Source organism: Gekko japonicus, unplaced genomic scaffold (assembly GCF_001447785.1).
Source record: "Gekko japonicus isolate JY-2015 unplaced genomic scaffold, Gekko_japonicus_V1.1 scaffold409, whole genome shotgun sequence".
In the NCBI taxonomy this organism is placed as follows: Eukaryota; Metazoa; Chordata; class Lepidosauria; order Squamata; family Gekkonidae; genus Gekko; species Gekko japonicus.
In genome coordinates this window covers 511,045-537,807 of record NW_015161963.1, presented here as the reverse complement: position 1 = coordinate 537,807, position 26,763 = coordinate 511,045, and the positions used below count along the sequence as shown (strand labels likewise).

General features: G+C 43.7%; 3 protein-coding genes across 3 annotated transcripts in view; 1 reads left to right on the top strand and 2 right to left on the bottom strand.

Annotated features, from left to right (window-relative positions):
- Window positions 1-1,000, bottom strand: part of SRSF9 (serine/arginine-rich splicing factor 9) — a 21,520-nt gene extending 20,520 nt beyond the window's left edge. Inside the window, exon 1 of the mRNA XM_015429580.1 lies at window positions 781-1,000. Coding sequence (XP_015285066.1) covers window positions 781-1,000 — 220 coding nt within the window. The remainder of the gene's footprint in view (window positions 1-780) is intronic.
- An 8,047-nt stretch (window positions 1,001-9,047) lies between these two features.
- DYNLL1 (dynein, light chain, LC8-type 1) lies at window positions 9,048-13,425 on the top strand. The gene is made up of 3 exons (XM_015429614.1): window positions 9,048-9,202; window positions 11,243-11,380; window positions 12,912-13,425. Exons 2-3 carry the CDS (start codon window positions 11,249-11,251, stop codon window positions 13,047-13,049), a joined length of 270 nt encoding a protein of 89 aa, XP_015285100.1. The 5' UTR covers window positions 9,048-9,202; window positions 11,243-11,248; the 3' UTR covers window positions 13,050-13,425.
- Window positions 13,426-15,055: 1,630 nt separating this feature from the next.
- On the bottom strand, window positions 15,056-24,842 carry COQ5 (coenzyme Q5, methyltransferase). Its single transcript, XM_015429613.1, has 7 exons — window positions 24,666-24,842; window positions 23,058-23,207; window positions 22,041-22,265; window positions 20,743-20,849; window positions 18,861-18,949; window positions 16,110-16,221; window positions 15,056-16,026 (listed from the first exon to the last, which is right to left on the bottom strand). The coding sequence occupies exons 1-7, from the start codon at window positions 24,835-24,837 to the stop codon at window positions 15,925-15,927; spliced, it is 957 nt and encodes a 318-aa protein (XP_015285099.1). The 5' UTR covers window positions 24,838-24,842; the 3' UTR covers window positions 15,056-15,924.
- Window positions 24,843-26,763: the final 1,921 nt, after the last annotated feature.

Sequence of the window (26,763 nt, the reverse complement as noted above, 5' to 3'; positions counted from 1 at the left end):
GTGGCACGTGTTTGTAAAAGCGTGTTTACCCATGTCACCCACATTCCCTCCCCCTCAGTTCGTGTGTGTCTCCTGAGTGTTGCCCCTTACCAAAGGCAGAAGTGCAAGCTTGGAATTCACTAGTCTCTTCTTAAAATAAAACTTATCTTTATTATAGAAAAACATTCAGAGTCCCTAGTTTCCTAAACATTGATAGAATACACACAGAAATAAACATTCAGCAGAGTTTTCCCCACCCCATGCATGCGCTCGAGAGGCCCTCTCTAACTGAATCCTTTCGGATTCAGCTGAAGTCTGTTGTGAACCACCCATATTTATACCAGAGATCAAAGGGATCCCTTAATAATTGGATTGCAGTTAAAATTTAACACTTAGAAATTGAATTTGTCTTTGAGGAAAGTGGTTTCCCTCCCTTGGTCTCACACAACGAAAGGTCACATTCCAAAGGATCAATACAGCGTGTTGTCCAGGTGTTTCCCAATCATGGGAAATACACTGTGTTTTGATGTTATCAGAGAGAGATGAAAGCCGGGTTGGAGTCTGCCAATTTCCCAAATGGTCATATATTTTATGGCCTGGGAAATTGGGGTTATTGGCAAGTTTCACATCTGTGGAGCTTCCCTGGGAACTTCCTGACAATTTGAATGTGTTACATCATCAGTGAAAGAAAGGTCAAGCCAGTTTTGCTAGCAAGAGCAGAGGCAGATATACATATGTGGATTTCATAAGCTATTTTGTTCATTTTAAACCCAAACACTTCCATCTTTCAATATTTCTTACCACAATAAGCTGTTAGTATGAATTTGTGGACCTCGTGGAACCAGAGCTGAAGTGGATGCATTTGCAGTCTTGCGAAGCGAAGGACTGCAGTCGTAGCTGCCATGAGGCCCAGAAGGCGCTGAATGTGGAAAGCAGACGACGTGTCGTGTAGCCGAACCTGTTCTGCAAGGGCGGCTAGAGTGAGGGCTCTGTCCCGGGACAGGAAAGCTTTGCCTTCCATGGAGTCGAGTATTGCCCCTATGAACTGCACTCTCTGAGACGGAACCAACTGCGACTTTTTGTGGTTGACCCAGAGACCAAGGCAACAAAGGACATCGAGGGCCTGGGATACATGCTGTATGGGAAGGGCCCTGGAAGGCGCGACCAGAAGCCACAACAACCACCATCATCTTAGTGAAGACCCGCAGTGCCGTGCTGAGGCCAAACAGTAGACTCCTGTATTGGTAGTGGCTGCCTCCTATCGCAAATTGGAGGTATTTTTGATGGGAGGGGTGGATGGTCAAATGGAAATAGGCATCCTCGAGGTTGAGAGTGACCATCTAGAAACCCTTGGACATGGGAGAGGTGGAATGACCAGTACAGATGTCATCTTGAATTTCCAGTATCGTATATAGGTGTTGAGGCCACAAAGGTCTTAGATCGACCTCTGCCTACCATCCCTTTTGGGTACCATGAAGTACCGGGAATAAAAACCAAGGCCCTGGTGGTCTAGAGGCACAGGTTCTATGGCACCCTTCGATAGAAGCGTGGCAACTTTTTTGAGGAGGAATGACGATGGGGGCGTGATGATGACTACAGGGAGAGGTGTGAATTCCAGAAATTCGATGGAATAACCACTGGTCAAGATGGAAAGGACCCATTGGTCCGACGTAATGGTGGTCCAGGCATGTAGATAGGGATGGAGGCGGGTAGAGTCGGAAGAGGTAGACAGGCGGAAGTCAAAGGTCCTGTTTGGTGGGTTTGGGTGGTTTCGGTCTGACATGTTGCTGTTCAGAGCCATATCGTTGTCTAGATTGATATTGCTGTCTATTCCCAGAAGGGGACTGATGTGGCCTATAGCCTCCCTCTGGTGATGGTTAGTGTACTGGCGCCTAGAGCTGTAACATGACCAAGAGCGGGGTCTGAAAGGTTTAGAAGGGGCAGAGACCCCCAACGACCACGACACTTTAATGCTCTTGTCTATGTCTTGTAAGGCCGAATCTGTCGAAGCATGAAAGAGACCTTGTCCATCAAAAGGTAAGTCCTCTATGTATGCCCTAGTGTCGGTAGGAAGTTAGGTGGTCCTAAGCCAGGAGTGCCTATGGAGGGCAACTGTGGAAGACATCGTCTTGGAGAACGTGTCCAAAGCATGTTTGGAAGAATTGATAATTTGCTTAGAAAGTAACAACCCTTCCTTCTGCAACTTCCTGGCCTCTTGACATTTGTCATCGGGTACTGAGGTCAAGAGATCGGTAAAGCGCAAGTATTCATAATGGCCCATGCAAGCAATATAATTCGACATTTTAATTCCTAGAGCTCCAGCTGAATAAAAACATTGGCCAAATGAATCCAACTTTCCCCCCTCCTTATCAGAAGGTGTAGCATGGGTATTTTTACTCTTAGCAGAAGAGGACACGACCATGGAATTTGGTCTAGGATGGATGTGGAGAAATTCAGCCGCCGCCTCCTGGACCTTGTACATTTGATCCAGGCACCTGGAAGACACAGGGGCAGAGGATGGTTTATCCCATGGTGTCTTTGCTGCCTGGAGAAGGATGGTCGATATGGGGATGGCAACTGCTGTAGAGGTGTCGAGTTGCACGACATTGAAGACAGCGTCCGACACTTACGGTTGGGGTTGGACGATCGACAGCCCTAAGGAATGTGCCATTCTTTTGACCAAATCTCCGTATGAAGAAAGGTCTTCTGAAGGTGAGATCGGAAGGTCGTCAGACACCGTAGGCTTGGGTGAAGGACCCCCTGTTGAACTGGGCCCATCTGAGTCCTCAGCACCAGAATTGGAGTTGGAGGATCCGGAAGGCGACTCCAGTGTCGGTAACAAGGATACATCAGCCCTTCGGGTAGTCGTGTCCAATATCGGTGTGGTCTGCGATGGTAAAGCAGGGGCGGAATGGAAAGGAGAGGGCAGGCAATGAGGTTCTTCCGGAGGTTTAGAGAGAGACGTGGAAGGCTTGGATTTACATTGGGGAGAACGTGAACGACGTGACCCACGATCCCAGTCCGACTGTTGCCTCGGTGTCAGCCATGGCATTGATGTCGAGACTGGATATGAGCTGAACCAATAAGGCATGTGCTGCTGATGGCCCCACGGAGGCGGGACAAGTGGTTCAAAGTAGGTCAGGGAGTGCGGTCTTAACTCCCGCCTGGGCGAATAGGAGAGCCTGGATCTGGAACAACCGTATTCAGAACACTCCTCTGATCGATATCGATGTTCCCCATGCCGAGGGGATCTAGATCGAGTACAATGGTAACAAGAGTCCGGTCTAGATCGATCGCTAGCCCACGATGATGCTGACGGAGAACGATCTCTCTGAGATCGGTGTGGGATGACCTAATCAACTCTGGAAATGGGTCTAGTGTCCATAGAGACCTCCGATACTGGGGGGTTTGGCTGCCAAATGGGCGAGTCCAGCATCTCAGTTGGAGGTAGTTGTTGCATCCCAGGCAGCTCGAGCACAGGAGGGTTATCGATATTGGGTTGCGCCCGCGTAGGAGGGGGTAATGCAGAGCCCATTTGCACGCCAACGCCACTCTGATCGTGAGACTTATGCGCGGTCTTTTTAAGATAAGACTTCAGAGACTTCTCTGTATTGTGCTTATCCCTCTTCTTTTTCTTAGCGAGCGTTGAGGCAGGAGGAAGCCTCGTTCATAGCTGAGCATTTGGATGAAGACAGCCCCACATCGGATGCCAATTTAGAATGGTGCAGTGGGACTGATGTCGAAGTGTCATCCGATGTTGATGGAGGCGCCGTCGGTTAAGAGTCTGATGGGGTCTCAGCAGACATCTTTTTGCCCAGCAACGGAGCCAATGCGGACTCCCAAAGTGCCACCCAAAGTCTCGTGGCCCTGTTTTTATGGGTCGGATTGGAGAACTTCAAGCACTGGCGACAAGTCTCCAGACGATGGGTTTCTCCAAGGCAGAGAATACACAGTGTGTGGCTGTCACTGAGGGCAAGTTTACTGCCGCAGCCGACACACCGTTTAAAACACCCCCACTTTTTGGCCATAAAAAATACAGAACGGCACAAAAAGAAAGGAGCCCTCAGGTGAGGTGAAGAAAATTTACCTCGGGGTGGGGGGGTGGGAAGCTGTGAGGTAACGGCGACCCTCAATTTTTTAAAAAGTCTTTAAAGTTAAGAAAAACGGATTTAGAAATCCCTTGTGAGATAAACAAATGCTTCTTCACCGACCGGCAGAAACAAGCTGTTAACAGCGCGGCGGTCAGAAGAGAACTGGCAGGGTGTCACCTCCCCACCTCTTTGAGCATGCGCAGTGAGGGAGGCGCGAAAATCCCGTTGTGAGCTTTGTATACCACCGATTCGGATCAATACAGGCGCATAATCCCATGGGTGTGATGCACAGAGACCACAAAGAAGATCAAATGGTTAGGAGCAGGGAGTAGACGGGATACACAGGGCATGATTATGTTGGGTAGAAACATAACAGTTTTGACTACACTCGGTTGAAATACATCAGGTATAGCCATTCAAAAGGCCTGAGTCTGACACACAGTCATGTAGGATCTATATTTACAAGATTTTCTACAGCAGCCGGACCTCACTCAATAGTTGCAGCATGAAATCCTGAACCTTCAGCAGAGAATTCCAGTTAGCATGCAGACTTGCTGTAAGAACCAATTCACATCTTCATGGCTGAAATCCCCCACGCACACCTGTTATATCTGAGGAAATCTGTTTCATTGAATCGAAGGAGTTCTCGCTCGTACCCAGTATTGAGCTTTGTCTGCCTTGCTGGTGCCACTGGACTCAAACATCATTCTTACATCTACATATTAACATTTGTATTTGCATACTAATCTTGCCTGAATTCAATCTCAGCTACAATCACCCAGTTCTTATACATCTTGACTCTAACTGGTCCTCCTGACAACCACCCCCCACCCCCTATATGTAATGTCTGAAGAGATTCTGTTGTCTGTATCTGAAGAAGTGTGCTTGCACATGAAAGTTATACCTTGAATTAAACTTTGTTGGTCTTAAAGGTGCCACTGAATTCAAACTTTGTTCTCTTTACTTCAAGTACCTCTTGTTCTCTGCTGCCACCACATGTCTTTATAAGGTAGTGGCAATCTGTGGTCCTGGTTTTGAATCATTAGCCAGCCACTTTGTCTAACAATCTTTGTGGTGGAAATACACAGTAACAGACTCAGTTCTGAAATGTGTATTGCTGACAATTACCTAACCTTGTCAATGAGGGTGTGGCTGCAAATTAAAAGTAAATGGATTTAAATGTGGTTTAAATTAACACTGACTACAATCTCACTTCAAAAGAAATATACCTTAAAAGAAGCAGACTGTAACCTCCTCTCACAAACGATCAAAAGTACAGTGGAAAAGCTTTACTTTACAGAACCTCTGAAATGTCTGTCAAGTTGGGACTTTCCTCACATCCTCAGAAAGCCTGTCGGTAACTCAGGAGTTGCCGCCAAGAATGCCAGCACCCAAGTAGATAACTGCAGTCTCACTTATTTGAGTGGAGAAACTACTAATAATCTGATCTGATGGTTGGAGCTGCCTTGAGGGCACATATGGGTGGAGATGGTCCCACAGACACAAGGGTCTCAACCAGGTAATGAAATGCTTTAGAAGTTAATTCCAGCACCTTGAGTTGAACATAGAAGCAAATTGTAAACCAGGGAAACTCTCTTAAATTTAGGGTAATGCTTCTAAGATGCTTAACCCCTGTCAACAGTTTAGCTGCCTTCTTATGTTTACTCCTCTCATGCTGCCCAGGATCATCCAAGGCAGAAGGAGTTCCTTGGCAGTGCATCTTGGATAGATCTGGATGGGTGGCAGCAAAGAAAGCATCCTTCTTCTGTTGTGTAACCTGAGATCCATCCAAGGCAGGAAGTGCCTGCATAGCCTTCCTTGAAGTGATCCTGGCAGCACTTGCAAACCAGAAAGGCACACACCTATTCCTGTGCTGCCCAGGATCCATCCTGCTTTCTTGCTGCCCTCAAAATTCTGGAGACCCCATCACAACTGAAGAAGTCAGACTGGTTAAAACTGATCTCCAAACTATAAAGATCAGTTTACCAGGAGGAACCAGCTTCTGAGAGAAATTGAAGTCCTAGAGCAGCTACAGAGAGTAGATGTTCTAGGACTTCCGTGTATCTTGTGGTATACCACAGAGACTATGAGAAACTGATATATCATTACCCCCTGTAAAGAAAACTCTGGGTTGGGAATTTCTTGGGGATTTAGTAGTGGGTCCTGGAGAGTGGAGAGTCTTCATCGGTTTACAATGCCACAGAGTCCACCCTACAAAGCAGTCATTTTCTTCAGGAGAACTAATCTATGTAGTCTAGAGATCAGTTCTAATTGTGGGAGATCACCAGGCCCCACCAAGAGGTTGGCAACTCTACACTAATGTTTGTTGGGAAGAAGCTTGTTGGGAATTAAGAGAGGGACAGGATGTCTTTCCAGTCTTCAGACTAGATTTTTCTCATTAAGACTGAGAAGAAAACTGAAGACAATGCTGAGAGTTCGATTGTCCTATGAGATAAGAAATTAAAATTTAAGGATTTAATTTGGGAGGAATTGACTTCACAGAAAGGGAAGGCGTTGAAGGAACTGACCTTTGACCAACCATGACTAGTGCTGCCAACTCCCTTTTGCAAAATACCTGGAGATTTGGGGGTGGAGTCTGGGGAAAAGCCTCAGCAGAGTATAATGCCAACGAGTCCACCTTCCAAAGCAGCCATTTTATCCAGGGGAACTGATCTTTATTGTCTGGACCTCCAGCCTCTACCTGAAGGTTGGCAACCCCACCACATTCCCATTAAGCTTCCTCCCCTCCCCAAGCTCTGCCCATCCCAGACATTACCCCCAAATCACCAGAATATTCCCAAGCTAGAGTTGTCAACCCTAGTCAAAGGGTTTAAGAGGGGGTAAGGTTTGTGCAGCAACCTTGTTGTCTGGTCAAATAAAAGACCTCCAGGAAATCCAACATATGTTGCCTCTAGCTCCATGATAAAACAAAAGTCCAGTGGCACCGAAAACGCTAACAACATTAATTTCTATCTGACCTTTCATAAGTCACCACTCACTTCTTCAGAGAAGTATGAAAATCAAACAGAGAATCCTTCTTACATAGGGTTGCCAGCCCCCGCCGCCCCCGACAGGGGATGGGAGGGTAGGGTTGCAAGATCCTGGCTGAGAAATTCCTGAAGACTTGGGGGTGGAGCTTGGGATTGACAGAAAGCTAAATGGGGTACAGTGGCATACATTCTACCCTCCAAAGCATCCATTTTCTCCAAGAGAACTGATCTCTGTAGTCTGGAGATGAACTGTAATGCTGGGGGATCCTCAGGTCCCACCTGGAGGTTGGCATCCCTAACTGGGTCAGGTAATGGTGGGGGTGATTAAGGCAGAGGGTTATTTCTGTCATGAGTCTTTCAAGTGTAGGATTCACTACGAGGAAAAAAGGAGGCTCTACATAATTCCATGATACAAAAAAGCCATAGCATTCCATGTGGAATCAATACAGTGAGGGGGGAAAAGTAATTCCATAAAGCCATTATTGCTGAGCTGTTATCTCTGTTCTTCCAAAGCAGCCCATTTGTGAATGAAAAAAGTATCAACTACACCACTATCTGGAACTCTGATGTTTAATGAAAGGTTGATGGAGATTGCTAGCACCATTTTTCAGTTGTTCAATGAGACTGCACACGAGTGCATGTCAGTGTTCCCTCTAAGCTGAGTTAGTGTGAGCTAGCTCACAGTTTTTTAGCCTCCAGATCACACATTTTTGTTTTAGCTCAGGAAGGATGGCTCCAGAGCAAACTAATTGATGCAGTAGCTAAATCACTTGCTCAGAACTTTAATGCCAGTAGCTCACAAAGTGGAATTTTTGCTCACGGGACTCCACAGCTTAGAGGGAACATTGGTGCATGTGCATATCTTCCAGAGGCCCAGCAGAGCAACTTGTGCTCCTTCTCTGCAGTAGGTTCACTGCATAAGTCCACCACCACCACCACCCTACGCACAGTGGAAGATGCAGGATACCAGCATCCAAAGCAGCTATAGGAACTACTCTTCACATAGTGACTGCACTTACTTGGAAGTTTACAGTACATTTCAAAGCAGAGTGATACCCTTCTAACTCAATTGAAAGATTAAGGTGTCATTCTGTTTAGGAGGCACTGCTAGCTTACTATACTAGTTATAAAGTTTGAATTGGACTTGGGGAATTCTGTGTATCCCTTCTCTGCTGGTAGGGGTTAGGGTTTTTTTAAAAAAGTTTTTTATGTGAAGTCTTTTACCTCCGGAATTCATTGGTTGTTGTAGATTTTCCAGGCTGTATGGCCGTGGTCTTGGCATTGTAGGACCTGACGTTTCGCCAGCAGCTGGTGACTGGCATCCTCAGAGGTATAACACAGAAAGATGGCGTACTCTCTGTGTCAATTCTTGATGGGAGTACTCTCTGTGTCAATGCCAAGACCACAGTCATACAGCCTGGAAAATCTACAACAACCAATCTTTTTACTCACAAGGTGGTTTTGACTGTAAAATAGGTTGGGTAAAGCCTGAGCTCCGTGAAGGCAGGGTAAAAATGTTATTTATAAAAGTACTACTCGGCACTTGCCTACGGATCCTGAAATTTAAAAAACAAAATTCGAGTCCAGTGGCTCCTTTTAGACCAACGAAGTTTTATACACGGTATAAAACCTTTCGTGAGATTTAAAAGGACGCAAATTTTCTCTTGGGCCGACCCTGGTACATTCTGTAGGTACCGCATAAACACCCGCCAACCTCCAACCAAACCGGAAATATTTCGAAGCTCAGCATCCCTCCCAAGCCCTCAGGAAGTCTCCCGCCCAGCCCCTTCCAACCATAGCAACGGACGCCGTTGCGGTGCATGCTGGACTGCAATAAAATGCAACAATAAAACTCTACGGGAGGCGGAGAGAGAAGAGCCAATAGGCTGCAAGGAGTATTGTTGTCGTAGCCAATGACTGTTGCCGGGGAAGGAGTGGGCGTGGCGCCGGCAGCGGAGGCGAGAGGGCGTGGCCCGGTTGGCAGAGCTTGTCGCGGGCGAGGGAGTGTAGGGCGGGTGTCCGCGCGCGCCTCCTCAGTTCGTTACGCGACGGGGAGCCGGAGGAACGCGGAGTTGCCAACCTGCCCGTTCGCTCCACCAACATCCCTTCCCGCAGTCCTCTGAAGCAGCCCAGCAGCACACGGTGAGGGATGCGGCTGTCTCCGCGGTAACGCTCGGAGGAAAGGGGGGGGGTTCATCTTGAAAGTTCCGTGCCTCGTGAGGTTACGCAGCTGGGGGGAGGTTGCTTTTCATGCTTAATAGCGCACTTGAGGAAACGACGAGCGGGCGCGATTGCATGGACCATTGTGCTCAACGCCGTATTTTGTGCTTTTAAAAAAGTCTCCTAAAGAGCAAGCACGAAAAGCGTTTGCTTAAATGGCATTGTGTTACATGTTATACATATTCAGAAATAGAAAGCGGCTTCAAATTTCTAAAAGAACGAGGTACAGCTGAGGAACAGCAGGGGGAAGCAACGATTAAAGAAGGCGCAACTGCCTTGACTGTGGGTGTGTTTGGGGAGGAGTGGGTGTTCTTGGAAAGCGAGGCAGCCGTGGGTGTGTTTGGGGAGTGGGTGTTCTTGGAAAGCGAGGCAGATGGAGGACCTTAAAGTGGCAGCACACAAGCGAGCAGAAGCAGCGGCCTCGTGCTGACTCAGGCCCCCTTCGTCTATCTAACCCACGATTGCATCGTCTGACTGGCAGCGGCTGCTCTCCAAGGGTTTCGGCCGCAGGAGGGGCTTTCCTGCTGCCTGGATTCATTTTAACAGAATGTACCAGGGTCTGCCTCTGGAGTCTTCTGCGTGTAAATGTGACTAAGGCGTGGGCAATAGCGTTCTTGTTACTCTGCTAATTATACAAGACCCTCTACAAAGAAGGTGTTTCTTAGGCGTCGTATGTAAACCAGGGACAGGTAAAGGTTGATGGAATTCTGGTGTGCCTCATGTTGTGGTAGGAAAGGGGGAAGGCGGTATGTGTAATGTGCTAAGTGCTATCAGTCAAGTTTAAAAGGACCTATCTACATCTTACAGTGATGTAAAACTTGTCCTGTACAACATGGATCATAGCATCACTTTCGACTGTTTAGGGATGGAAATATATTTGATATTGTAATAAGGAAAGGAAATGTGCTGATTCATGTACAGTTGTGGGTTTTTTTAGTTTATCAGTGCAGTTCACAAACACAAAACGAGTGGGAGGGGGTGAATATAATGCTGGGTGGCTGGGTTTGGGGGACATGTGTGGGAAGGAATTAACTGTAAAGAACTTTCTGCCCAAATGTCTGTTGTAATGGAAGGCAAAAAGGAATAGGGGTTGTGTGCAAGAGTTTTCCCCATGAAAAATGTTAAACTTTTTGGAGAGGACACACTGCATGCGGTGTTGAGGAAGGTAAATAATGAATGTGAAATCTTGTGAATCCTTGTGTGTGAGTGTAGGGGGGTAGTAGTTGTGAGTTAAGGGTTAATGTGAGAAGAGTATATGGCATTATGGGCTTAGTTTTTTTAAGGTTTGCAGTGGTTGACAGACAAGCACAACAGAAGCTGATGTCGGGAATTAGAAGTGGTGAGTTGCTGAGTTCTGCTCTCTTCTACTGTGCATAAAGGTGTTTCTGATTCTATATTTCATGCAAACTTTTAATCTAAGTAGTTGTAAACTTCCTCAGGTATCCTATTTTTACTGTGTTTATAGTCCTCCTTGGAGAGAGACAAAGCAGATTACACAGTGTAAATTCTTAACAGTCCATGCATAGAGACATTTGATAGGCACACCGTAGGCTGATAAAATCAGTATGAAGAGACTTTAAATGAGCAATGTACTAGGACTAGGATTACTGAATTGCTGAAATCTGAGCGAGTATAGCAGACATTCAAATTTGCATGTCATATGTACTCTGGTTCAGGTGTTGGTTTATTGTGCCAAGAGAGATTCTAAGTGCTTTACAGTATGGAAGGAAATAAAATAAGCTTTCTGAGCTCTTCAAAATTTATAAGCACTTCAGAATATTTTGTTTTACATCTTCATATGTTACCAACTACAATAACTAGATCAAATTTTGGTATGCATGGTATTCAATATCTAAAGAACTAGAGATCTTTTGGAAATTCAAGGTTTTTTAAAAAAAATGCTTGCAGGGTGGATAGTCCTGCTAGCACCAGCTAGTTCTCATTCTTGTCTGTTCTTTGTAGGTAACCATGAGCGACCGAAAGGCTGTGATCAAGAATGCGGATATGTCTGAGGAGATGCAGCAGGACTCTGTGGAGTGTGCTACACAGGCCCTGGAAAAATACAACATTGAGAAAGACATTGCTGCCCACATAAAGAAGGTACTTGATTATTGCTGTACAATGACATTTAGAATATTTAGTACAAAGAAAGTAGTTCCAAGAAAGAAAATCTGGGCTGAGATAGAGAAAGCAGTTTACAGTACAAACATATGCAGCTACTGAAGCCCAGGGTAGCTGAAGTAACTCTGCATAAGATTCCTTAGAAACCCATTTCTAACTAAATACATAGGAATAGGCCTACATATATCTTAATTTGTAAAGATGGTATGTTTTGAGAGACTTAAAAGTGCTCTGGTTTGCCTGAAAATAATTTCTGTAGCCTGGGCATGTGTGTCTTTTTGAGTGACTCCTAGAATGTTAGCTAAGCATCTGTAGTTTAGTATAGCTAATGAGATGATTCAAGCCCTGTATCACAAGTGGTAGGGCTATACTAATTGAAGTCAGTCAGTGTGAAGACACATAGCTACATTTCCATGAGGACTGGAAATGTGTGGGGAGGAGGTGGACACACTACAAATTTAGTGTGTTTTTATAACTGTAGAAGCATACTGAGGTTATTTCAACAATGTTGGTGACTTGAGGAACCGATTGCTGTTCTAGCAGTGAGACACATGACTGACTAAAAGCTGGTTATACTAGTCTCAGACTAGCACAGGGCTTAAAGTTTGGCTGCAGTAAGACTTATGAAAAGCTGTTTGTGTGAGTTTTGATATGTCCTGGTTCTGGAAGTATGTTGAATGTAAGCCACTCCAAATCTCGGTTCGGAATATTCAGCTTCAGTGCATCAGTGGTCATATTTTATCATAATAAATGTTCTTGCAACAATAGCATCTGAAGCAGTACAAGGGATATTTTTCTCCTCTTTCAGAAAGCAGCTCAGCCAAGCCTAAATTCTTAATGCTTTTGCATTCTATTAATTTACATGGTGTAGTCCCTAAACCTTCAAAAATGGACAATCAGTCTTGGTTCACAAGAGCCTCTCTATATTCTCATTGCAAAATTTCCATAATATTTTTTGTGGCCATGGCTAAAGTGTTACACCAGTCATTTTATTTTTGTAGATCCTTAATGATTGCCTACTCTAAAAAAGAATCCAGATTTTACATAGACAAGTACTATACTACTAGTGGTATTCTATTACTGCCCATGTGCAAAGTCTGGCCACTGCTGCAAGATGTGATTGCCACCATCTTGCATGGCTTTAAAACATGAGGCAAACTGATTATATGCCTATTAACACTTGTTAGTCTTGATGGCTGAATGAAGATAATCAGATGCGGTGTTGCTGGGAGGCAGCAACAGGAAAGGTGGTTATCTTTACACACTGCCTGTTGGATTCCTGAAAGCATCCGACTGGTTACTGTGAGGATGCTGAACTATATGAACCTTGTGGGTGCAGTCTTTTAATTTCTTAGTATACAGGAAGAACAAAAGTGGTGATTACACTGTGTTAAAATACATTTCAAAAGGTTAAAATGCAGTAAACTTTTGCAGTTGAAATGTTTAGCCAAAATGCTGCATGAACCTGTTAACGTCTGTTGTACTAAGTTCTTTAGTGACTCTTTTTCAGGAGTTTGACAAGAAGTACAATCCTACTTGGCACTGTATTGTGGGAAGAAATTTTGGCAGCTATGTGACTCACGAGACCAAACACTTCATCTACTTCTACCTAGGCCAAGTTGCTATTCTCCTCTTCAAATCTGGTTAGAACATGGGATCGTTCCACCCAAACATGCGTTTGATTACAAGACTGCGCACTAATTCCAAATAGACTGAAGTCTTCAGCCTTCCCCAGGGAACATATCTTGATCTTCAAGCCTTTTGTTGTTTTAATGGACAGGTACTCTTCTGTACCAATTTGTGTTTTTGTTGTGGCCATAAAAAATAGCAAAAAATAATCTTGTATTTTCTTTTTTTTAAAGTTCCTTTTCTAATAAAATGATTGGCCGTGCACTCAGCCTTTCAGAATTAAGAGCCCATCTCACGTTTCCATTAGCTTCTGTATCTCCAGATTTAACAGCTTTAGCTGTATTTGTCCTGCGCTTGTTGCTGAGCTATTGCTTTTACCTACCAAATACTGGAATTTCATGGGGTGGCCAGGTGTCTTCGTTGTTCTGGCCCACATTTCATTTCATGGAGGTATAGATACTAATCTCAAATAAAGGGGAAGGTATGAGCTGCAAACAGGAGTTTGTGCACACATTTCTTCACTGGGTTTGCTGTAGATCCAACAGTAGTTAATTTCTTTGGGCTTGGCCTGCTGGTTTGCTAAACCAGCATCTCAGTGGCGTGAAAACAAGGGATGGAATAAAGTGCAGTCCTGACTTTTCTTCATTCCTGTTATCCTGGCCAGCTGAAATATCAGCTTTAAATAAGGCCTCCCACCAAAGGTGTGCCTCTTGAGTAATGTACATGCAATTTTTTGTGTCTGCTGGTATGTTGGTTGCCAGCCTTGGTGACTGGATCAGCCACTGATTTTCCAAGGTAACTACAACAGTGTGTTTTTTAAAGTGCCATCTGCAAAGATTTGTGCTGCAGGTCCCAGTATACCACAAGGAACTAGGTGATTTTCCTCTCCCTCTTCCAAACCTGGGTATAACAAGGATCCTGGTGTCTCTTCACAAATAGGGAGACATGAATGCTTTTAGCTGGTGGTCCAGCTTTGCAAGCTGTTGACTCCTGAGCTTATTGGATCCTGAATTCCATATCCTGTACTAGGTCTTTAGACAGACACCCTATCTGTAACCATGCTGACTTGAAAATAAATTTTAAAGTACGCTGATGGCTGCATAGCTCTGATACATGTGTTCAATGGCTGTTTCCCAGCATGTGCACAGGACTGTACTGACTACATAGACTGACAGAAAATTCTTTTCAGATTCCATTGTGCAGCAGCTGCATGTTAAATACAGAAGTTGTCTGAATTCATATGCATATGGAAATAACAAGCCATAGGAATATTGATGTTCCTGGCTTTCCATTCCCCTGCCCTTTTTTAGTCCCTGGAAACTTTATGCTTGGGGCTGAAGGACCAGTACCAAATAGCCACATGGGTTGAGAGGCTACAGTGGGGAGAGGTAGAGCTCTGTTCATGCAAGAGGGAGTTAATTACATGCTTCTCATACATACATGGCTATTCCATCCGGGTCCTCTTACCCCCAAGAACAAATTTCCTGTGACTGGAATGGAGTGGGGGTAGAAAGCAGGGAATAGCAGTGCCTTTCCTTGAAAGACTGCAGGATCCATCCTAACAATCTTTCATGGATTTGTCAGCAATTTGGTGCTGCAAACTAGTTTGTGTTAAGGAGGTAGTGTTGTTGTCTGTGCAATGTTAAACTGATGCAAAATTTTAAGTTTGTATAGATAATGCCCTACTGCCTGGAAAACGTCTGTTTGTATGTGAAATTACCTTCCGGCACACTTAGCAATGTAGATGAGACTTACCTGTTCTATGTATACGTTCAGATTTTATTTCCTCTTTACCAAACTAAATTAGTATGGGAGTCCTCATATGCATAATGGAAAGAATCCATCCACACTGAAAGACCAATTGACTCTGGGGGGGGGGGGAGTAAAAATACATGTTTTAAGAGCTCTGAGACCGTATCTTTAAACGTTCCCAGTGATAGCTTCTATGTGCCAAACTGCACAAATATCTTTCTTTCTACTTGCTGTACTGAATCATTTAATAGAAAAAGAAACACAGCTTCTAAAAATGAAATATTTCAGTTTTATTTCAATATTTGTGGCTTTGAAAGATTTAATGGGCGTTATAAAAAGCCCTTTTATCCCACCTAAAGTGGTTGTACACCAGCTATGCCATCGAGGATTCCACAGTGGTTCTGTTATTATACTGAAACTGCACAACAAGAAAAAGTTGATATTGCATAATTCTAGTTTTGCTAATTCTGGGCAAAGGGGTTGAAGCCCTGCTGTAAACCACAAGAATTCCTGTTCAGTCAACATTAGCTGTCCACTTTTCTGATGAAGAATTCTGTACCCAATACACTGTTTTCTGTATTCCTATGAAACACGCAAGAGCTGTAGCTGCCTCTTCACTACCACTGACTCCACATTCAGCAGTGGAACACCTCTGGAACCTCCTAGTTCTCCAGTGAATGGGGACAACTTACTGTGGAGTAGCAGGCAAGATGGGAGTGCCTTTTTCTTCCACAACCTTACAAGGGACGTCTGTCAGCACACTACACCAGAGCTACATAGGTTCAGGAAATCCAGACCTTTCATTTGAGCACTAATTTTATCTCATTCTCCACCTGTTAGACTAAAGGCAGTTTCACATGATTGAAGAACTGACAAACCAGGGCTTGTAATATTTTGTGCTATAAATTGGTTAAAAAAGATATAAAAACATTAAGCCCCTGGTTCAAGTAAGTAATGCAAGTCATTGTGTCATTACTGGACAGGATGAAGAGAGATGCCTTAAATATGTACAGCTGACTTTTCTTCAAAAAATGCACCCAAAAAACTCAGACTTTAAATATTGATTCTTCAAAGAGATTAATTTCCATGAATCTGTTTTGATGACACTTGTATCTTCTATCAGGAAATGCTTTTCCTGACGGTCACAGCTTGAAGCCAGAGTGAATGGCCACAATGCCTGAACCCAGGTTGCGATATTCCACCTTCAGGAAGCCCACATCTTCCATTAGCTCCTTCAGTTCCTCCTGAAATGCAGCAGTGGAGTTTTAAATTATCATATATGAATTCCTGACTTTCTTATCTGGGAGGCAATAAAGTACTTTCTTACCTGGGTCAGAAAACACCTGATGCTTTCTACAAGGTACTGGTAGGCTTTCCAGTCACCAGCAATCACCTCACCCAGCACGGGGATAACTTGGAAGCTATACAGATCATAGAGACTGAAAATAAATGTAGGTTAATGTAAGTACTTCTATTCCCTACATGAGTCTGATTATTATAATTTCAAAATGTTTGAACCTCTTAACCAAACACCAGTGCCTCAAATTCAAGCTACAAGGCAAGCAGGTGTACATTTGTGGTTAGGGCTGTCTCATTCTTTCTCAACTCTTAAGATATATCTGAATCACTATAGAGTACTTTTCCCCTTCTTAAGAATTTATTTAACCTGTTGTACTGGGTAGAAAGACATCTGTCCGTAAAAGATCACAAGGACAATTTAAACATCCAGGACAGCTGACTGATGCTAGATGAAACAGACTGATCACTAAATAAACATGTATTCCAGAAGCTGCAAGTGGCTGCCTTAAATAGTATACTGTGGTATCAGGGTAAAAGGGCTATTTCCAACCCCTTTATGTCCAAATTCATAAAATAGGTTGACTTGACCTTGCTGCAGAGTACAAATTTTTTACTTGGAACTGAACTAGCCCTGACAAGGAGCATTCTTAAAGTTCCCGTAAACATCCTGCCTTCTAAAAGAATCATTTGTTATGATAACCATTGCCATTACCAAAGTTCTCTTGGTGCTGGAATGGTTTTCTTCTAAACTAGAATTAGTGAATTTTCTTCATGGGCAAGGTGGTTCTCTGGCCAAAGTCAGCTTAATGCCCAAGAAAAAGTCTGTTTTCTCCAGGTCACTGAAAGCATATTTAGAAGCCCCAATCTAGTTAATCAAAAACAATCAGTACTAGAAGTTTGTTGGGGTTTTTTTGGATGGGATGACTAACAGTCTGTTCCAAGAGACTAGCAGTAACATCCTACAAACACTTTCATGGGACTAAGCACCATTAAATGGAACTCAGTAGGATTCTGAGCAGACCTGCTTATGACTAGCACGGTGGGAATAACCCATGCAGATGTCCTCCTGTCCTCAGAGAAGGACCACTCACGGTAAGTGTCCAATGGTCATTCTCTAGATCAGAGTTAAAAAGTTATCTAAGCTTACTTTGTCTGAATGGCTTAGGGTCTGCATTATACTGGCCTACCAGAATCCAGGTAAGTAGCCTCCTGTGGGTATTATGGTTCATTTGATGGGGGAGGGGGAACCATATCTGTGTCTTCAGTAAAGCTAATCATTCAGTGAGCTCTACAAGGCTGTGAATTATGCTTTGGTTTATAAACAGTTCATAATATGATGATGCTTGAAGGAAGGTATCTGGTGGAATGAGCTCCCAGAGGAGATCAGGGCCCTGCGGGATTTGTTACAGTTCCGCAGGGCCTGTAAGACGGAGCTCTTCCGCCAGGCTTTTGAATAGGAGCCGCCGCCACCACCACCGGGTGACTGTAAAGCAATACTGCTGGGTTAGGCTGACTGGCCATTTGAACATCGGAGCCATAGCATCCCCCTTTGACTCAATGTGATGTACAATAGGGAGCGAGTATGTGAGTCGCGATAGATCCTTGGGAGTGCCCACTGTAGTTAATTGTTTTACATTGTTTTAACCGTATTTTATTGCACTGCGTGCCCTAATTCTGTAATTGTGATGTTGTCTTACATCTATGTCTGTAAGCCGCCCTGAGCCCGCGTGCGGGGAGGGCGGGATACAAATGTAATTAAATAAATAAATAAGGTACTATGGAGATAACATTAGACTTTTGGTCTAACCAGGAGTCCACCCTGAGATGGCAATGCTTTTATATGATCCAAAGGATCCAGAATACCCTGAAGAAAACAGTGGAGAAAAAGAAATTCCTTACTATGAATTACGATTCTCCATGACTGCCGCAAACACTTTATTTTAAGGCTTCTTCCTTCGTTTGCTATGTTTGGCATCTCCCCTCCCCATAGTTAGAAGGGATCTGCTTTTCCAGTACAGTCAGGGAATACAGGGAGTCCACACTCAGAGACGTTCAGACCCTGCTTCCTGACCCAAGGGGAATACAATAATTGACTGCAAGGAGTTTCCTTTTTTTTTTACTTTACTGTGCATGTTCTGTTTTTAACTTTTCTGAACTTTTGGGAAGGGGCAAAACAGAAACCGCATTAAGTAAATAAATGGAAATATATTTTGTAGGACTTCTACAACATTTTACTCTGTTGGGCAAACACTGTTTTGCTCAAGGTGGGCAGCTGCATTAAGTCTGTAGTAAGGTAAAGGTTTCCCTCTCCGTTTCCAAGCTGAAGAGCCAGCGCTGCCCAAAGACGTTTCTGTGGTCATGTGGCCGGCATGACTAAACGCCAAGGTGCACGGAATGCTGTTACCTTCCCACCAAAATGGTACCTATTTATCTACTTGCAATTTCTTGCTTTCGAACTGCTAGGTTGGCAGGAGCTGGAACCAGAGATGGGAGCTCACTCCGTCATGCGGCAACTTGAGTCTCAAACTGCTGAACTACCAACCTTCCAGCCTGCAGTTCAGCATCTTAACCACTTGAGCCACTGCAGCTCCTTAAGTCTGTAGTAGTAGAGCAAAAATTGAGGCCATTACCACCGACAAAAATTTTCAGGGCATAAGCTTTCGTGAGTCAAAGCTACTCAAGAAAGTTTATACCCTGGAAAATATAGTTGTTAAGGTGCCACTAGATTTGAATATTATTTGTTCAAGGGAATGAAAGGTGAGAGGAAATATAATCCAACCTGGAAACCAGGGAATTGTTGACATGACTAAATTCCAGACAGAGAAACCGCCCTCCTGGTTTCAAGACACGATAGGCCTCCTGTAGTGCCTAAAACAAGATAGACAAGCACAGGAGGTTTGTTCTATAACAGCGATTCTTAACTGGGACCTGATGAAGGCTGCCTTTCCCCCAGGGAGCATTTAGAATTTTAGGCAGCCTCTTGTAACAGCATCTAACAAGTCAGTGGAGGAGAGGGTTTTTTTGGGGAGGAGGAGGTTTATAATACTCATCCACTCTGAAGATAAAATCCCAGAATTCTCTTCAAGGCCCTTACAGAATGGCACACAGCAAACAGGTATCAAACCAAGCAGGCCCATAGCTACAGTGGCCCCACAAATAGCCATGCCCCAAACCTTATTTTTGAGAAGAAACCCCCACTTCCTGCTGCTAGCAGCGCCTAGGGTGAGAGCACCGTGGGTTTCCCTCAGGTTTCCCTCTCGTTCCCACTGTGGAATTGGGGGGGGGGGCATCATGGGACACAGGGAAAGACAGCTCAGAGGGCCTTTAACTGCATGTTTCTCAAAGCCTCATGGGAATGCTTTTGAAAGACTCACCATGACACAGAGAGTACTCCATCTTTCTGTGTTATGCCTCTGAAGATGCCAGTCACAGGTGCTGGCGAAACATCAGGCTCTACAGTGCCGAGACCATGGCTACGCAGCCCGGAAAATCTACAACAACTAATGAACTACAATTTAACTGCCCCCTGAACAACCCCCCCCCCTGGCTATGGGCCCCGAAACCAAGCATTAAAGAATTAGCTAACAGCATCAGGCACCAGGGTCTTACTGAATTATCTATAAAAGATCAGCATAGTGCAGGGGCCCCAAAACTTTTTGAGCCTGTAGGCACCTTTGGAAAATCTGATACAGGATAGTGGGTGCAACCACAAAATGGCTGCCACAGAAGGCAGAGCCAACCATACAATGTCAGGGAGTGTATGTATAACTAACAGTAACTCTTCAACATACTGTTTTAGAGTAAAGATCCTTGTACTGTGCTGACAGCTGCTGCTAAAGCAATGTTTTTAGAAATCTGCACAGCCAGCCGGATCTCCGATGACCAATAGAAGCCCTGCTGGGCAAAAGCCCTATCTGATATATCCACTTTCTCAAAATACTTGGTGAGCACCAGCAAAGGTATCTGTGGGCACCATGTTAGGGATGCCAATATATGTGTATATAAAGAATATAATCTTTATTAATATTGTCTGCAGTGCTGTTTTTAGGTTGGTTTTAAAAAATTGCATTGGTTAGCATTCGTTGATGTGGTATAGCTGATGGGCTACAGTGGTTCTTAACCATTACTACACTGCTATAAAACTTCACATGATTTCATTCTGAGCTCATAATATGAATGTTTTGGGACAAATTTTAATCAGTTTACTATATCCTTGGGCTAGCTTTAAGAATTTCTGACTAGCATATACCTGCTGTCTTCGCAGAGTATCAGAATGACTACCACTTTTTTTAAGAAATAGGGTTGGTGGAAGCAAAATGCCAGTATGTTGCAGCATGCAGGTTACCCTACAAGCAGAAGAAATCTTTGGTCTACCTGTTTTCCAAACTGTGCATCCATCCATCTTCCTTCTTCATTTAATACAGCGCTATCTATTACTGTCATTTAGCAACAGAAGCCCTAGTAGCTAAATGGAACCTCTGAGGTAAGAAACAATATACCTCTTCATAGCACATACTAGGAAAAACAACGAGAATACTAGCATCATTAAACTGCCAAGGGTATCTGTCTGGCAACTGCTGGAAACAAAATACTGAACTAGATGGAGTTTGGTCTGATCCAGCAGTGCTCTTTTTATTTCAACTATTAGTATTCACACTCACGTGGTCAATATGAGTTACGTTCCGAATACCAAAGGCAATTGTGTAAACGTCAAAACTGTCATTGTTGAATGGCAGTTCTTCCGCATTTCCAAGCACCCACGACAATCCTTTGAAAGAACATAGAAGAAACTGCTGAGTACCATATTCCCAAGTAATCTCACAAATGCCCTCACAACAAAGACAGTTTTGTATGAATTGTCAGATACACTGGATCAACTACTGGTTGGCATCCTTCTCTTGCTTCTTGTTTCCAGCATGTCAATAGTAAAACCTGATATTAGCACATCCTGTGCCCTAAAGCCTGCAAAGCATTCTTTTTACAGGATGCTGATGAAGAAGCCTTAAGGGCAGGGCCTGAGGCACCCCTCCCCCCTTTTATTTTTGCTTCGTCGCATCCAGCATGACGAACAGTGTTGGAGAACATGAAAGCTTGCATACCATGTTGTATTTTGGATAGATCTTAATAAAAAGTATTACATGGCTTTTGTTTGTTTGGAGTTTGCTATGGACTAACAGGGCTACCTGCTTTTCAAGTCTTCTATGAGACAAATCATGAGAGTTTCTGCACATGCCTGAAGGCAAGCTTCAAGAGTTAATCCAATCACCATGGCAGCCAGTGACTGACATCACCATTCATAAGCCAAAATATTTCAGCTTTATACCACCTTGAGCTTTGCTTATATCCTGCAAAGGTCTCCAGAGAGTTACACCTTCTAATAATATTACTGTGCCTGCCTGAATGCACAGTGCACTGAGTGCACAGCCTGGCATGATCTGGTCCATGGGGTCGCGAAGAGTCGGACTCGACTGTGCGACTGAACAACAACAACTGAGTGCAGCAGTTTTCCAGGTCAACCCCTTGGTATTACTATTCTTAATAAATTTTATTTCAGATTTCATTCTTTCAAGGTTTGTAGAGCACTGCATCACTTAGTCAGTAGATCTCTTTTGCCGCAGTGAGGAGGGGGAATAAGATGAAATCACTTCCAACTCCTCCTGTTGCTGAGGCAGCTAACGTATAAGAGCAAGTTGCCTGCTGGGACAAAAAGGAGGGGTGAGTTTGCTGCATTCCCCTTCTTTGCTGCAGCTTCCCAAGTCTTGCTGCATTTTGTCCTAGAGGCTCCCATGATCCTCTGGCTTTTCAGAGGTCTTAGGGGACTGCTGGAGGAAAGAAAGGGAAGGGAAAGGTCTACCTCCACAAGTGCCTGGAGCTCATTTCATAGGATCTAATCATATGGTGATGCACCCACGTGGTCTGCCATTGTTCAAACCCCATTGCAGAAGTTACAGTCCATTACCTTCAGAATAGCCAAGGCATTGTGATTTTTGCTTTCCAACCTTCAGCATCTCCTTGTTAATGTCACAGACCACCACATGGGAGCCCCCCAATGATTTATGCTCCTCTTCCTGGTAAAGTTTGGTAATTTCCTGCCATGATAAGTTCTGATGTGTTCTCAGCTGCTGTCGGACCTGATGCTCCCGCTGGGAACGAACATAATTGAGAAATCGAAAGGCGATGTCACCTGCATTTGTTGTGAAAGGAAGATTCACAATGTAGGGTCTCCCCTGAAATTAAATGTTCAAGCATTTAAGGACACAGAATGGAAACTTGTTCACTTACCATGAATTTCCCTTCCCGGTGGTCCTAAGGTAGAACAGTCTTCACTAATGGGAGGAGTTACTTCTCATCCTGAAGACTGCCCTACCCTGAACTACCAAAGAAGCACAAATCTAGACATTTATATATTGTATTTGTTCATTTACACACTTATTCACCCCAATTTACACTATGCCCTATTCCAAAGATCAGAATGGGAAACAACTATCTAACTCAGAAACTACAGATTGTTCATAATGTTGCAATTTGGTTCAAACATATCATGTTCAGCCAATATTGCAGCAGTAGCAGTGGATTCCAGTGAATTTTCATGACTATGGCATTAATTTTTCTTCCCAAAGTCATGAAAAATCCTAGATGAGGAAATTCCATGGCTATCTTAACTCCTCAGTTCCTCACACTCTTCATTTGATCTACAAACTAATTCAACTAACCTTAACACAGGTGGCTCCCAGTTGTGATTGCATTCTTCCTTGCTTCTTATAATCTGTCGTTCATATACCATCCGATAACCCACTCAATGTAATGAAAATGTCTTATCCTAACAAACACTGGAATGCAAGATTTTCTAATGCATCAGATCTTTTAAACTGGGATAGTCTGTACAGCATATTTATAGAGTTGCATAGTCAACTTACACTTAGCTTCAAGCTAAAACCAATGCTCACTAATAAGCCTAGAATTGTTTTAGGCTTACCTGTCCCTCCAGCAACATCAAGCAACTGGGTTCCTGGGCATGGGTTCATTTGGTGCAAGAAGATGTCTTTCCAGATTCGATGGATACCCAGACTCATTGAATCATTCATTATATCATACTTCTTAGCCACATTTTCAAAGACCTGGTAAACTGAAATGATTTTTTTTTCAAATGATAAAGTGGTAGACTAGACAAGTCCCACTCTTATCTAACATACTGGTTACACTGCATCCCATTTATCTTTTCCGCTAGCAAGAGGCTCTGTGGATCCAACTGGGGCAATTTCAATCACTTCTTCAATGCCGCTGCCTATTTTGCATGGGGTCCACGTAGGACCCAAACACTCTGCACCGTGGCTTCCGGGAATGGCAGGAAAGATCTACATGTGCCAGCACCTTCCAGCTGTGCTGCATACAATCCAACCCACCACTCACGCCGCTAAATACAAAGAAAGCACAGCTCTTCCCCTCATATAAAAACATTAACTTGGTAAGAAGCCTGCCACAGTTTTCCAGCATCTCATCCGCATCTGAGATAACTAAAACCACATTTGCTGTGAAATTTCTGGCCCAGCTCCTCAGTCCTCATTCTTTACTGAAACAAAGCCTACATATCATGATTGCAGTTGCCCATATTCTTCTCTTAACCTCAGTTCTGTATTTATCCTCCCTCTATTGCCAGACATTTATTTATGTATTTATTTATTTCATTTATACCCTACTTTTCTCTCCAATGGGAACCCTAAGTTACAGCATTCTTCTCTTCTCTATTTTATCCTCACAACAACCCTGTGAGGTAGGTTAGGTTGAGTGTATGTGACTGGCCCAAGGTCACCCAGTAAACTTCCATTCCAAAATGGTGATTCTAACCTGGGTCTTCCAGATCCAGTTCCAGCAATCTAACCGCTACATCTCCTTAAATCAAGAGGCTAGATTATTGCTTTAGGAATTCTGTACAGCTCCACAAAATACCAGTAACATCTTGACCACATAAGAAATGCAATATAAAACCTACGGGAGCCAGCAGGCATCTAAAGAACCACCTTTCCTAGCTTGGACGGGGCAGACATCTCCCCAATACTCCCTCTAAGATGTAGAGTCTTGTGAGCAAAAATTCTACTTTCTGAGCTACTGGTATTAAAGTTAGATTCAGGTGGGCAGCCGTGTTGCTCTGAAGCAATACAACAAAGTTAGAGTCCAATGGCACCTTTAAGACCAACAAACCACAAATTAGGACACCTCAATCTCCAGTTCTAACATATTTATCACCTATGTTTCCCCCACCCCAGTTGAACTGCGACAGATGATAACCAGAAACCGAGCTTGTCATTCTTTAATTTTAACAAGTCACCCCTATATATGTACAACTATGATAGCTCACATCTTGAATAAAAATTCGTTGGTCTTAAAGGTGCCATTGGACTCTTAACTTTGCGGGATTAAAATTGTGAGCGAACGATTTCGCGACTGCATAAATTAGTTTGCTCTGGTGCCATCCTTCCTGAGCTAAGACAAAAATGTGTGAGCCTCAGGCTAAAAACTGTGAGCTACTTTACACTAATTCAGCTTAGGGGGAACATTGATCACAGGCAGCCCAGTTCTCTCTCACCCTTCTCTCCTTTCTCCTCCTCAGACACAGTCTGAAACCCAAAGTGAGTCCTCGCGTCAGCTGCCGCGCGCCCCCCTCCACTGCACAGCCGACGCCCCCACCCAAGCAGCAGCCGCTGGTCCCGGCAACCTCGCAGAACCCAGCAAGAAGCTACGGCCATGGAGGCGGCCATCTTGATTCATGCCGCATCAATGACGCTCTCTCCTGAACGGGTGGAACACCACATGCGCAGTTATCCCGCTTTGCTCTAGATAGCGGCGTCGCACCTTAATCGACGACTAGTCATTCGATAACAGGATGTTTTACAGGGCTAGTCCCTCTGCTGACAAGTTTGCGGGACTAGTATTGACCAGGTAGTTCTGTTTGAGCACACAGCCTTCCCACTCTCTGAATCAAACGTGTGCTGAAGACAGCGCATGTCCTACAATGCAACCTGTTAAATGGCAAATTATTAACAAGCCGATTCCTCAAGTTAGGGCTTATTATTATTATTTATTGGAAGTCTCTCTAGAACTCAGAGGGGTTTACTTCAGTCAAATACGTCTCGGATGGCGATACACAGCTGCAATTCCAAGCACAGTTACTTAGAAGCTCCACTGAATTAATTCTGAGTAAGAAACGGAGACAAGCACTGCCCCCTAGAGTCGGATTCGACTGGCTTTCGAGCAAGGGAAACCTTTACCTTTCTTTACCTTTCAAGATGTAAAATATCTGGAAATTTTTAAGCCCCGGGGAGAAAAACCAGAAATTTTGGGGGAAATTGAAGGTATATGCAACACTTACTGCCCTATCAGATTTAACTACATTTATAATCTAGTAAGTATATAAAATGCTTACTATTTGGTATATGTATGGAATTTAAAAGTATAACTACATTTTCTATAAGAAAAAACCTGCAAATATATCCAATACTTGAGAGAGTTGCAAACTGCTTAACCCTACGCTACTATAACACATGCATGTTTAATTTTTGCCATATGAGAGTGTAGTAGGTACATTAGTGATTTATTTCACTTCAGGCTTTATTATTTCTTTTTGATCATAAACCTGTGTAACGTCTATTTTGCTAAAGGCTGGACAAAAAGTTGCATGGCAAAACATTTCTCTGAGAGGGCCTCTCTACGTAGCTATCACAGTTCATAGCAGGGAGGTTTATTGTTAAAGTAACAAGGTTGAGAGAACATTCTGTAGGGAGAGGTGAGACTGAGGTTTGTAATTTCCAGTCAGGAGACTTGGAAGATTCTCTGTCTATTGAGCCCTGCAAAAGGCAGGTGTCATCATGTAACATAGCTATGACCTGTACACCATGGGATCTGTAACAGCCAATTAATATTTTGCTTGTAAAATGACAATGACCAATCAGTGCCTTAACTTTGCTTTGTATAAAAACTTCTGCCTTCCACCAGAAAGGCAGAGAGCACTCTGAAATGCTGGTTGTGTTCTCTCTTATCTGTGCAGATAATAAAAAGTACTTAAAATCTCATCCCTGATTTAGACTTGGTGGGATGAGGAAAATCAGTGGGATACGGTGATTCCCTGTTATATATTATATCGGAAGGATGGGGGGGAAGGGTTGGAGGTGGGGTGGCTCTGTATGTCAGAGAGGGTATGAAGTCCAGAAAGATTGAGAGGTTAAGAGAATTGGATTCGCTTCTGGAAGTTCTGTGGGTTGAAATAGGGGGGCCAAAAGGAAACTTAACACTGGGAGTTTGTTATCGCCCACCAGATCAAAAGATAGAGGAGGATTATAAAATGATGAATGAATTAAAGATAGCAGCTAGACAAAAACACTGTGTCGTAATAGGTGATTTTAACTACCCACACATTGATTGGGTCAATATGTGTTCTAGTCGAGAAAAAGAGATTGAGTTTCTAGACATTCTAAATGACTGTGCTATGGAGCAGATGGTCACGAAACCTATCAGGAGAGAGGCGATCCTTGATTTGGTCCTAAGTAACACTCAAGACCTGGTGAGAGATGTAAAAGTGATTGCACCGCTTGGGGACCGTGATCATAATGTTGTTGAGTTCAACATTTGTACAAATAGGGAATTGGCCAAAAAGACTCACACAACCACTTTTAACTTTAAAAGGGGTA

Bases quoted from the DNA above. Each gene is read 5' to 3' on its own strand.
- COQ5 (XM_015429613.1), bottom strand. From the start codon at position 24,837: ATGGCCGCCTCCATGGCCGTAGCTTCTTGCTGGGTTCTGCGAGGTTGC. The intron at 22,266-23,057 runs GTAAGCCTAAAA...CAACAAATGCAG, and splicing joins TGATGTTGCTGGAGGGACAG to GTGACATCGCCTTTCGATTT. The intron at 16,222-18,860 runs GTTGGATTATAT...ATTTATTTTCAG, and splicing joins AACAATTCCCTGGTTTCCAG to TCTCTATGATCTGTATAGCT.
- DYNLL1 (XM_015429614.1), top strand. From the start codon at position 11,249: ATGAGCGACCGAAAGGCTGTGATCAAGAATGCGGATATGTCTGAGGAG. The intron at 11,381-12,911 runs GTACTTGATTAT...ACTCTTTTTCAG, and splicing joins TTGCTGCCCACATAAAGAAG to GAGTTTGACAAGAAGTACAA.